The sequence below is a fragment of the Heptranchias perlo genome, chromosome 8, assembly GCF_035084215.1.
Source record: "Heptranchias perlo isolate sHepPer1 chromosome 8, sHepPer1.hap1, whole genome shotgun sequence".
NCBI classification, from domain to species: domain Eukaryota; kingdom Metazoa; phylum Chordata; class Chondrichthyes; order Hexanchiformes; family Hexanchidae; genus Heptranchias; species Heptranchias perlo.
The window spans coordinates 1,658,773-1,672,749 of record NC_090332.1 but is presented as its reverse complement, the minus strand read 5'-3'; the positions used below and the strand labels follow the sequence as shown (position 1 = coordinate 1,672,749).

The 13,977-nt window shown below is 47.9% G+C and overlaps 1 protein-coding gene across 1 annotated transcript in view; it reads right to left on the bottom strand.

Moving 5' to 3' along the window:
• Window positions 1-13,347, bottom strand: part of LOC137324108 (uncharacterized) — a 31,586-nt gene extending 18,239 nt beyond the window's left edge. The window contains exons 1-4 of the mRNA XM_067988249.1: window positions 12,996-13,347; window positions 10,432-10,589; window positions 6,604-6,673; window positions 6,192-6,249 (exon numbers count right to left, since the gene is read on the bottom strand). Coding sequence (XP_067844350.1) covers window positions 6,192-6,249; window positions 6,604-6,673; window positions 10,432-10,568 — 265 coding nt within the window. The 5' untranslated portion in view covers window positions 10,569-10,589; window positions 12,996-13,347. The remainder of the gene's footprint in view (window positions 1-6,191; window positions 6,250-6,603; window positions 6,674-10,431; window positions 10,590-12,995) is intronic.
• Between the last annotated feature and the right edge of the window lie 630 nt (window positions 13,348-13,977).

The window sequence follows — 13,977 nt, the reverse complement described above, 5'->3', positions numbered from 1 at the left end:
TACTCCGATATATCGCACTCTCACTATAACACACTCCGATATATCGCACTCTCACTGTAACACACTCCGATATATCGCACTCTCACTATAACACACTCCGATATATCGCACTCTCACTATAACACACTCCGATTATATCGCACTCTCACTGTAACACACTCCGATATATCGCACTCTCACTATAACACACTCCGATATATCTCACTCTCACTGTAACACACTCCGATATATCGCACTCTCACTGTAACACACTCCGATATATCGCACTCTCACTGTAACACACTCCGATATATCACACTCTCACTGTAACACACTCCGATATATCGCACTCTCACTGTAACACACTCCGATATATCGCACTCTCACTATAACACTCCGATATATCGCACTCTCACTGTAACACACTCCGATATATCCCACTCTCACTGTAACACACTCCGATATATCGCACTCTCACTATAACACACTCCGATATATCGCACTCTCACTGTAACACACTCCGATATATCGCACTCTCACTATAACACACTCCGATATTTCGCACTCTCTCTGTAACACACTCCGATATATCGCACTCTCACTGTAACACACTCCGATATATCGCACTCTCACTGTAACACTCCGATATATCGCACTCTCACTGTAACACACTCCGATATATCGCACTCTCACTGTAACACCCTCCGATATATCGCACTCTCACTGTAACACACACCGATATATCGCACTCTCACTGTAACACACTCCGATATATCACACTCTCACTGTAACACACTCCGATATATCGCACTCTCACTGTAACACACTCCGATATATCGCACTCTCACTGTAACACACTCCGATATATCGCACTCTCACTGTAACACACTCCGATATATCGCACTCTCACTGTAACACACTCCGATATATCGCACTCTCACTGTAACACACTCCGATATATCGCACTCTCACTGTAACACACTCCGATATATCGCACTCTCACTGTAACACACTCCGATATATCGCACTCTCACTATAACACACTCCGATATATCGCACTCTCACTGTAACACACTCCGATATATCGCACTCTCACTGTAACACACTCCGATATATCGCACTCTCACTGTAACACACTCCGATATATCGCACTCTCACTGTAACACACTCCGATATATCGCACTCTCACTGTAACACACTCCGATATATCGCACTCTCACTGTAACACACTCCGATATATCGCACTCTCACTGTAACACACTCCGATATATCGCACTCTCACTGTAACACACTCCGATATATCGCACTCTCACTGTAACACACTCCGATATATCGCACTCTCACTGTAACACACTCCGATATATCGCACTCTCACTATAACACACTCCGATATGTCGCACTCTCACTGTAACACACTCCGATATATCGCACTCTCACTATAACACACTCCGATATGTCGCACTCTCACGATAACACACTCCGATATATCGCACTCTCACTATAACACACTCCGATATATCACACTCTCACTGTAACACACTCCGATATATCGCACTCTCACTGTAACACACTCCGATATATCGCACTCTCACTGTAACACACTCCGATATATCGCACTCTCTCTGTAACACACTCCGATATATCGCACTCTCACTGTAACACACTCCGATATATCGCACTCTCACTGTAACACACTCCGATATATCGCACTCTCACTGTAACACACTCCGATATATCGCACTCTCACTGTAACACACTCCGATATATCGCACTCTCACTGTAACACACTCCGATATATCGCACTCTCACTGTAACACACTCCGATATATCGCACTCTCACTGTAACACACTCCGATATATCGCACTCTCACTGTAACACACTCCGATATATCGCACTCTCACTGTAACACACTCCGATATATCGCACTCTCACTGTAACACACTCCGATATATCGCACTCTCACTATAACACACTCCGATATGTCGCACTCTCACTGTAACACACTCCGATATATCGCACTCTCACTATAACACACTCCGATATGTCGCACTCTCACGATAACACACTCCGATATATCGCACTCTCACTATAACACACTCCGATATATCACACTCTCACTGTAACACACTCCGATATATCGCACTCTCACTATAACACACTCCGATATATCGCACTCTCACTGTAACACACTCCGATATATCGCACTCTCACTATAACACACTCCGATATATCGCACTCTCACTGTAACACACTCCGATATATCGCACTCTCACTGTAACACACTCCGATATATCACACTCTCACTGTAACACACTCCGATATATCGCACTCTCACTGTAACACACTCCGATATATCGCACTCTCACTGTAACACACTCCGATATATCGCACTCTCACTGTAACACACTCCGATATATCACACTCTCACTGTAACACACTCCGATATATCGCACTCTCACTGTAACACACTCCGATATATCGCACTCTCACTGTAACACACTCCGATATATCGCACTCTCACTGTAACACACTCCGATATATCGCACTCTCACTGTAACACACTCCGATATATCGCACTCTCACTGTAACACACTCCGATATATCACACTCTCACTGTAACACACTCCGATATATCACACTCTCACTGTAACACACTCCGATATATCGCACTCTCACTGTAACACACTCCGATATATCACACTCTCACTGTAACACACTCCGATATATCACACTCTCACTGTAACACACTCCGATATATTGCACTCTCACTGTAACACACTCCGATATATCGCACTCTCACTGTAACACACTCCGATATATCGCACTCTCACTATAACACACTCCGATATATCGCACTCTCACTGTAACACACTCCGATATATCGCACTCTCACTGTAACACACTCCGATGTATCGCACTCTCACTGTAACACACTCCGATATATCGCACTCTCACTGTAACACACTCCGATTATATCGCACTCTCACTATAACACACTCCGATATATCGCACTCTCTCTGTAACACACTCCGATATATCGCACTCTCACTATAACACACTCCGATATATCGCACTCTCACTGTAACACACTCCGATATATCGCACTCTCACTGTAACACACTCCGATGTATCGCACTCTCACTGTAACACACTCCGATATATCGCACTCTCACTGTAACACACTCCGATATATCGCACTCTCACTATAACACACTCCGATATATCGCACTCTCACTGTAACACACTCCGATATATCGCACTCTCACTGTAACACACTCCGATATATCGCACTCTCACTATAACACACTCGATATATCACACTCTCACTGTAACACACTCCGATATATCGCACTCTCACTATAACACACTCCGATATATCACACTCTCACTGTAACACACTCCGATATATCGCACTCTCACTATAACACACTCCGATATATCGCACTCTCACTGTAACACACTCCGATATATCGCACTCTCACTGTAACACACTCCGATATATCGCACTCTCACTGTAACACACTCCGATATATCTCACTCTCACTGTAACACACACCGATATATCGCACTCTCACTGTAACACACTCCGATATATCGCACTCTCACTGTAACACACTCCGATATATCGCACTCTCACTGTAACACACTCCGATATATCGCACTCTCACTGTAACACACTCCGATATATCGCACTCTCACTGTAACACCTCCGATATATCGCACTCTCACTGTAACACACTCCGATATATCGCACTCTCACTGTAACACACTCCGATATATCGCACTCTCACTATAACACACTCCGATATATCGCACTCTCACTGTAACACACTCCGATATATCGCACTCTCACTGTAACACACTCCGATATATCGCACTCTCACTGTAACACACTCCGATATATCGCACTCTCACTGTAACACACTCCGATATATCGCACTCTCACTATAACACACTCCGATATATCGCACTCTCACTGTAACACACTCCGATATATCGCACTCTCACTGTAACACACACCGATATATCGCACTCTCACTGTAACACACTCCGATATATCGCACTCTCACTGTAACACACTCCGATATATCGCACTCTCACTGTAACACACTCCGATATATCGCACTCTCACTGTAACACACTCCGATATATCGCACTCTCACTGTAACACACTCCGATATATCGCACTCTCACTGTAACACACTCCGATATATCGCACTCTCACTGTAACACACTCCGATATATCGCACTCTCACTGTAACACACTCCGATATATCGCACTCTCACTATAACACACTCCGATATATCGCACTCTCACTGTAACACACTCCGATATATCGCACTCTCACTGTAACACACTCCGATATATCGCACTCTCACTATAACACACTCCGATATGTCGCACTCTCACTGTAACACACTCCGATATATCGCACTCTCACTATAACACACTCCGATATATCGCACTCTCACTGTAACACACTCCGATATATCGCACTCTCACTATAACACACTCCGATATATCGCACTCTCACTGTAACACACTCCGATATATCGCACTCTCACTGTAACACACTCCGATATATCGCACTCTCACTGTAACACACTCCGATATATCGCACTCTCACTGTAACACACTCCGATATATCGCACTCTCACTATAACACACTCCGATATATCGCACTCTCACTGTAACACACTCCGATATATCGCACTCTCACTGTAACACACTCCGATATATCGCACTCTCACTGTAACACACTCCGATATATCGCACTCTCACTGTAACACACTCCGATATATCGCACTCTCACTATAACACACTCCGATATATCGCACTCTCACTGTAACACACTCCGATATATCGCACTCTCACTATAACACACTCCGATATATCGCACTCTCACTGTAACACACTCCGATATATCGCACTCTCACTGGAACACACTCCGATATATCGCACTCTCACTGTAACACACTCCGATATATCGCACTCTCACTGTAACACACTCCGATATATCGCACTCTCACTATAACACACTCCGATATATCACACTCTCACTGTAACACTCCGATATATCGCACTCTCACTGTAACACACTCCGATATATCGCACTCTCACTGTAACACACTCCGATATATCGCACTCTCACTGTAACACACTCCGATATATCGCACTCTCACTATAACACACTCCGATATATCGCACTCTCACTATAACACACTCCGATATATCGCACTCTCACTGTAACACACTGATATATCGCACTCTCACTGTAACACACTCCGATATATCGCACTCTCACTGTAACACACTCCGATATATCGCACTCTCACTGTAACACACTCCGATATATCGCACTCTCACTATAACACACTCCGATATATCGCACTCTCACTATAAACACACTCCGATATATCGCACTCTCACTGTAACACACTCCGATATATCGCACTCTCACTGTAACACACTCCGATATATCGCACTCTCACTGTAACACACTCCGATATATCGCACTCTCACTGTAACACACTCGATATATCGCACTCTCACTGTAACACACTCCGATATATCGCACTCTCACTGTAACACACTCCGATATATCGCACTCTCTCTGTAACACACTCCGATATATCGCACTCTCACTGTAACACACTCCGATATATCGCACTCTCACTGTAACACACTCCGATATATCGCACTCTCACTGTAACACACTCCGATATATCGCACTCTCACTGTAACACACTCCGATATATCGCACTCTCACTGTAACACACTCCGATATATCGCACTCTCACTGTAACACACTCCGATATATCGCACTCTCACTGTAACACACTCCGATATATCGCACTCTCACTGTAACACACTCCGATATATCGCACTCTCACTGTAACACACTCCGATATATCGCACTCTCACTATAACACACTCCGATATATCGCACTCTCACTGTAACACACTCCGATATATCGCACTCTCACTATAACACACTCCGATATATCGCACTCTCACTGTAACACACTCCGATATATCGCACTCTCACTGTAACACACTCCGATATATCACACTCTCACTATAACACACTCCGATATATCGCACTCTCACTGTAACACACTCCGATATATCGCACTCTCACTATAACACACTCCGATGTATCGCACTCTCACCATTCAGTTCAACAGCTCCATTCGATTCTCTCCATACCTTTTTTTATTGTTGCCTTGGCGATGATCTCTGGATATTCTACCTCTCCTAATTGTCTCTGTCGAAAGAGGGCAGAGTTTCTCAATATTATTTAATCGTAACACAACTCACATTGTTGAATGCACCTGTGTCCTGACACAATCTGTGCCGTCCACCTCCGTGTGTGATTGTCTCCGACACGCTGTGCGTGAACGATCCAGCCCTCTCCTCTCCCTCAGAACCACAGCCGTTACTGCGGCAGGGTCGCAGTTTGACCTCCGCCACATTACCCACAAAGAGTCTGGCGGAAATCCCACTCCTTCGGGCAAACAGGGACCTGGCCAAAGATCCAGTGCCAGAGCGGGAGAAACTCAGCGGAAATGTACCCCTCCCCTCGATTTGAACAATCCGATTCCCCGTCTCTCCAACTTACAATTCTTACAAGCTGAGTCTTGTCTTTATACTCAATGTAGTTCCTGTCTGTCGAGAATTGAGCTGTCCTCCTGTGGTAAGAAGGGACAGAACATGTTAGAAAGTGCCCAGTGCCCTTAGATGCACCGTGCCAGCTCCCCCCCTGGGCAGGGTGGGTCGGGACATGGCTCAGTGCAATGCAAAATCATACAGGCTAGAAGGTTCCTGGTTCGATTCCCGGTCGGTGCTGAGTTCAGTTGATCCCAACTGTTGAATTTGCAGCACAGAAGGAGGCCATTCAGCCCCCGTGCCCTCTCTCTGAACGAGCTCTCCCCATAGTCCCATTCTCCCATCCTTTCCCCATTCAGCCCATCGCCCCTGTGACCTCTCTCTGAACGATCTCTCCCCTCAGTCCCATGGCGATTTGTGGCAAGGCCTTCACCTCCATTGACCCCTCCTCTGGGTCTGGAAATTATCTGTGTGGGAATAAATGTGTCGGTCGGTGAATGTAAGGAAGCATTAAGCCACAATCAATGATTTGGATGAGGGAACTAAATGTAACATTTCCAAGTTTGCAGATGACACAAAGCTGGGGTGGAATGTGAGCTGTGAGGAGGATGCAAAGAGGCTCCAATGTGATTTAGACAAGTTGGGTGAGTGGGCAAGAACATGGCAGATGCAGTATAACGTGGATAAATGTGAGGTTATCCACTTTGGTTGTAAAAACAGAAAGATTATTATCTGAATGGTGATAGATTGGGAAAAGGGGAGGTACAACGAGACCTGGGTGACCTTGTACACCAGTCGCTGAAAGCGAGCATTCAGGTGCAGCAAGCAGTTAGGAAGGTGAATGGTATGTTGGCCTTCATTGCAAGAGGATTTGAGTACAGGAACAGGGATGTCTTCCTGCAGTTGTACGGGGCCTTGGTGAGACCACATCTGGAGTATTGTGTGCAGTTTTGGTCTCCTTATCTGAGGAGGGATGCCCTTGCCATGGAGGGAGTGCAACAAAGGTTCACCAGACTGATTCCTGGGATGGCAGGATTGACGTATGAGGAGAGATTAGGTAGACTGGGCCTATATTCACTAGAGTTTAGAAGAATGAGAGGTGATCTCATCGAAACATATAAAATTCTAACAGGACTAGACAGACTAGATGCAGGGAGGATGTTCCCGATGGCTGGGGAGTCCAGAACCAGGGGTCACAGTCTCAGGATACGGGGTATGCCATTTAGAACCGAGATGAGGAGAAATTTCTTCACTCAGAGGGTGGTGACCTGTGGAATTCTCTACCACAGAAGGCAGTGGAGGCCAAGTCATTAGATGTATTCAAGAAGGAGATCGATATATTTCTTAATGCTGAAGGGATCAAGGGATATGGGGAAAAAGCGGGAACAGGATATTGAGTTAGAAGATCAGCCATGATCATTTTGAATGGCGGAGCAGGCCCGAAGGGCCGAATGGCCTACTCTTGCTCCTATTTTCTCTGTTTCTATGTTTCTACAATGCCAGTAAGTTGTGCCAACACATGCCATCCTTTTTATAACCTGTTGTTATCTCCCGGAAGCTTTGACCCTCTCGATTTTTGATCCAATGATACTCCCAGTACTGGGAGACTGTTTTCCAGTCGGTACACAGTGCACTCCCATTTAACTAATTACTCTTCAGACAATTAATCAGCTCCAGAAAACTTCTATTCCTGGAAATTAGGAACTAAAGTGGAATGCACAGAAGAGGAGGAAGTGTCTTAACACAGAGGAGCTGGTAGAATGAGATGGGGAGAAACAGCACCTCTCCAAAACAACCACTTCACCCTCCTGGCATTGCTTGTCATTCTGTTGCCCTCTTCTGGTAATTCAGGTTATTGTACTTCAGCTTCCGGCCCAGTGTGACAGCTCAGTTTTATTTTGAGACCATGTAACACACACAGAGCGCACAGCACTCACAGACTGTGTAACACACAGAGCGCACAGCACTCAGACTGTGTAACACACAGAGCGCACAGCACTCAGACTGTGTAACAAACAGAGCGCAGCACTCAGACTGTGTAACACACAGAGCGCAGCACTCACAGACTGTGTAACACACAGAGCGCAGCACTCAGACTGTGTAACACACAGAGCACAGCACTCACAGACTGTGTAACAAACAGAGCGCAGCACTCAGACTGTGTAACACACAGAGCACACAGCACTCAGACTGTGTAACACACAGAGCGCACAGCACTCAGACTGTGTAACACACAGGGCACAGCACTCACAGACTGTGTAACACACAGAGCGCAGCACTCAGACTGTGTAACACACAGAGCACACAGCACTCAGACTGTGTAACACACAGAGCGCACAGCACTCAGACTGTGTAACACACAGAGCGCAGCACTCAGACTGTGTAACACACAGAGCACACAGCACTCAGACTGTGTAACACACAGAGCGCACAGCACTCAGACTGTGTAACACACAGGGCACAGCACTCACAGACTGTGTAACACACAGAGCGCAGCACTCACAGACTGTGTAACACACAGAGCGCAGCACTCACAGACTGTGTAACACACAGAGCGCAGCACTCACAGACTGTGTAACACACAGAGCGCAGCACTCACAGACTGTGTAACACACAGAGCGCAGCACTCACAGACTGTGTAACACACAGAGCGCAGCACTCACAGACTGTGTAACACACAGGGCACAGCACTCACAGACTGTGTAACACACAGAGCACAGCACTCAGACTGTGTAACACACAGAGCGCAGCACTCACAGACTGTGTAACACACACAGAGCGCAGCACTCACAGACTGTGTAACACACAGAGCGCAGCACTCACAGACTGTGTAACACACAGAGCGCAGCACTCACAGACTGTGTAACACACAGGGCACAGCACTCAGACTGTGTAACACACAGAGTGCACAGCACTCAGACTGTGTAACACACAGAGCACACAGCACTCACAGACTGTGTAACAAACAGAGTGCACAGCACTCAGACTGTGTAACACACAGAGCGCACAGCACTCAGACTGTGTAACACACAGAGCGCAGCACTCACAGACTGTGTAACACACAGAGCGCAGCACTCACAGACTGTGTAATACACACAGAGTGCAGCACTCACAGACTGTGTAACAAACAGAGTGCACAGCACTCAGACTGTGTAACACACAGAGCACAGCACTCACAGACTGTGTAACAAACAGAGTGCACAGCACTCAGACTGTGTAACACATAGAGTGCACAGCACTCAGACTGTGTAACACACAGAGCGCAGCACTCACAGACTGTGTAACACACAGAGCGCAGCACTCACAGACTGTGTAACACACAGAGCGCAGCACTCACAGACTGTGTAATACACACAGAGTGCAGCACTCACAGACTGTGTAACAAACAGAGTGCACAGCACTCAGACTGTGTAACACACAGAGCACAGCACTCACAGACTGTGTAACAAACAGAGTGCACAGCACTCAGACTGTGTAACACATAGAGCGCACAGCACTCAGACTGTGTAACACACAGAGCGCAGCACTCACAGACTGTGTAACACACAGAGCGCAGCACTCACAGACTGTGTAATACACACAGAGTGCAGCACTCACAGACTGTGTAACACACACAGAGCGCAGCACTCACAGAGTTATAGAATACTATTTAAGACTGGCTTTCCAAGAGTCTAACATTAGCCTATTTCAGCTGCCTGTTGAACACTTGGATCAGTCCAATCATCTCCCTCAGCCTCTCACCCCTGCCACTGAAAGCTCACAGGCCAAGGTCTCCGCGTCTCCACCCTTCTCCCACTGTCGAAGTCACCAGGGGCTCTCTGTTAGTGTACAGGTGACTTACCTCATGCAGTTCCCACAGGAGATCAGCAGCAGGATGAACAGCAGCAAGGACAGGGTGAAGAACAGCCCCAGGTGCACTGGATAGGGCCCACTACTCAAGGACCAGGCCTCCGGGCCTATAATCAAAAATGGAGCCATAATGCGATGGAGCTATCTCATCTGAAATAACAGTAATAAATAAACATGCAAGTGTTGATCTGAGTGGGATTTAGATTCATATTAAACAAAAATACTTAGACCATTGGTTGAGAAAGCAGTCATGTGTGTATAATTGGACCCTGGCCGTGCCAGTGTAATTCAGGCACCATTTTACAGGCATAGGGACTGTAGATCCGGAGGGAAATTGTCAGGACCCCTATGGCGGAGGTCTCCTCTATCTCCGGGAGTTGTGAGGGGCAACTTGCCTCTGCCCTCCGAGGGTGGGGACTCCCTGCTCTGGGCCCAGCGTATCTCAGGCCTGGATCCCTGGAGGAGAGAAAAGGTCTTTTTCAAATATTTCAAAATCAATCACCTGACTCAAGTGGCCACGATCGGGGGAGGGGGGGCAGTGGGGGGGGCAGTGGGGGGGCAGTGGGGGGGTGGGGGGCGGTGGGGGGGTGGGGGCAGTGGGGGGGTGGGGGGCGGTGGGGGGGTGGGGGCAGTGGGGGGACGGGAGGATGGGGGGCAGTGGGGGAAAGGGGCAGTGGGGGGAGGGGAGGATGGGGGGGAGGGGAGGATGGGGCAGTGGGGGGAGGGGGCAGTGGGGGGAGGGGAGGATGGGGGTGGGGGCAGTGGGGGGAGGGGGAGTGGGTGGGGGGCAGTGAGGGGAGGATGGGGGCAGTGGGGGGAGGGGGGATTGGGGGGAGGGGGTGGGGGGAGGGGGCAAGTGGGGGGAGGGGAAGGTGGGGGTGATGGGGTGGGGGGAGGGCCTGGGCGACCCTCCAATGGCACCAGGGTTTCCAGCAACACTGCGCTGATTAGTGCCAGTGATGAACCTTTAGTGGTGTTTTTGTCTTTAATTCACTCTGGGGATGTGGGCATCACTGGCAAGGCTGATATTTATTGCCCGTCCCTAGTTGCCCTGAGAGGGTGGTGCTGGGCCTTCTTGAACCCCTAGTACTTTGATACAACTGTACGGTTTGCTGGGCCACTTCAGGAGGCAGTTAATAGACAACCACACTGGTGTGGGACTGGAGTCACATATAGGCCCAGACCGGGTAAGGACGGCAGGTCTCCTTCCCTAAAGGACATCAGTGAACTAGTTGGGTTTTTACAACAATCTGAGCTTCAGGGTCACTTTTACTGATAGCAATTTTTTTTTAACTGAATTCAACTCTCAAACTGCTAAGATGTAATTTGAAGTCCAGTAACATAATCACATGACTGTAATCCTCGACAGTCCTCCCACTCCGCCTCAGCCAGCTCGTTCCTCATCTTTCTAAAATTTTGCCCCAATCCAATTTGCAGTTCTGACGTATTGGGGTAGATTTTGACTTTGTGCGATAGTGTAAAATGGGTGACAGCCAATCGGCAGCCTGTTTCACATCACTCCCGATGTTTATTTCCATTGACGTTACCCGTTTTACACCGTCACACAAAGTCAATATCAACCCCTTCCTCTTTCTAGTTGGATCTTAAACTCGTCCCAAGAATACCCAGATACAAGTTCACCCACCTGACCCAGGACATTACTTGTAACCAGATCCAGTAACACCTCAGCTATTGTAGGTGGGATATTGCAGGTGGGAGGAGGCTCATGTTGAACATACAATGCCAGCATCGACCAGATGGGCCGAATAGCCTGTTTCTATTCTGTAGATGCGATGTAATTGCATGTAACATGTCAGTGCTGTTTGTACGGTGGATGCTGTGTGTGCAGTTGGTGCTGTGTGTACAGTCGGTGCTGTGTGTACAGTTGGTGCTGTACACACCATGTGTACAGTGGATGCTGTGTGTGCAGTTGGTGCTGTGTGTAAAGTCGGTGCTGTGTGTACATTGGATGCTGTGTGTACAGTCGTTGCTGTGTGTACAGTGGATGCTGTGTGTACAGTCGTTGCTGTGTGTACAGCAGATGCTGTGTGTACAGTTGGTGCTGTGTGTACAGTCGTTGCTGTGTGTACAGTGGATGCTGTGTGTACAGTGGATGCTGTGTGTACAGTCAGAGCTGTGTGTACAGTGGATGCTGTGTGTACAAACCCTGACACTGTACTTTTCTGACATGGTGCAGTGTAAATAGCAGCAATTAAGCAGCCTTACTCTGCCTTACTCACTTTTGAAGTAACAGAACTTCTTCTGATAAGATCTGATGGTATTGCTCTATTCTCCACTCTGCCTGGTCTCTCCCCGGTAAGCTGCTGTGTAGCTGGTCCCTCTCACAGACTCTATCACTCCCCTATAATCTGCCGCTGACACAGGACTGGACTTCATTCAGTTCTGGTTTTAGCCCACTTGTCTCCTCCCAATGCTCGTGCTCAGTGCGTGATTCCGCCTGCATTTCACCTGCTCCATGTCCCCAGTTGCAGATCCCTTCAGTGAACCCCCTGCCAGTTAGACCCCACCCCAATCCAAAGTCCAGTTTGTACTCACAGATGTTCACTGGTGTGGGAGACCAATGATCGCAGACAGCCCCGTCCAAACCTTGGGTACAGCCTTCTGCTCAGTAACAAACACCTGTCCATTGTACCGAGGAAGGGCGTGAGTGAAGAGTGTTGCTCCACATAACTGCTCCCAGAACCGGTCAAACTCTAATGCAAAGACTGCAGAGCTCAGTTTACAGAGAACTTCTGTAACTCAGACACACTGACCTTTGAACAGTAAGCCTTGCCAAATCTTTCACTTCCTCACTCCCTCTCTTTTCCTTGTTTTGAAAGAAAAAAGTTAGCCAGCCTCGAAGATCGACTCTCAGACCAGCTGTAGCGAGGGAAGGCCGAGTGGAACAAGCTTCTTGGAGCAACAGCCTTTCACTCACGCAGGGCGCTCTGACCCTGACACACAACAGCTCATCACGCGTGTCAGTTTTAACTCTTTCAAGGCCGTGATTCTCTCAATTTCACCAGTCCCACTCATCGCTCCTGCACTGCTCATTGTTTTACCCAATCAGGGGGGTGTCTCTCTGCCTGAGCATCAGTCACAAGTTTCTTCCGTTAACAGATAGTCCTCGGCTGACTGGAGTGTGCTCTCTCCTCCTGTGCTCTCTTTTCCTTCCATTTATGCCCTCTCCCCAACACTTATCCACCTCCCTGCCCTGCACCTTCAGTCAAGAAGATAGGCAGCCTGCACTGCATACCGAGTGCTCCCACAAATCGGAGGAGGCATTGACCCAGGCCAATACGCCATGGAATTTATCAATACGGAATCAGTGAGTTCACCTAGAATCAGGAAGAGCTCAGACCTCATCGTCCAACGGGGCAGAGTCAAAGAGCAAACGCAGATTGGTTGGTCAGACTCGAGAGATTAAACGGATGGGTAGAGTCCATGATAGGGGAGAGTGTACATGGGCTGTGGGGGGAGATTAAATGGGTGGGTAGAGTCCATGATAGGGGAGAGTGTACATGGGCTGTGGGGGGAG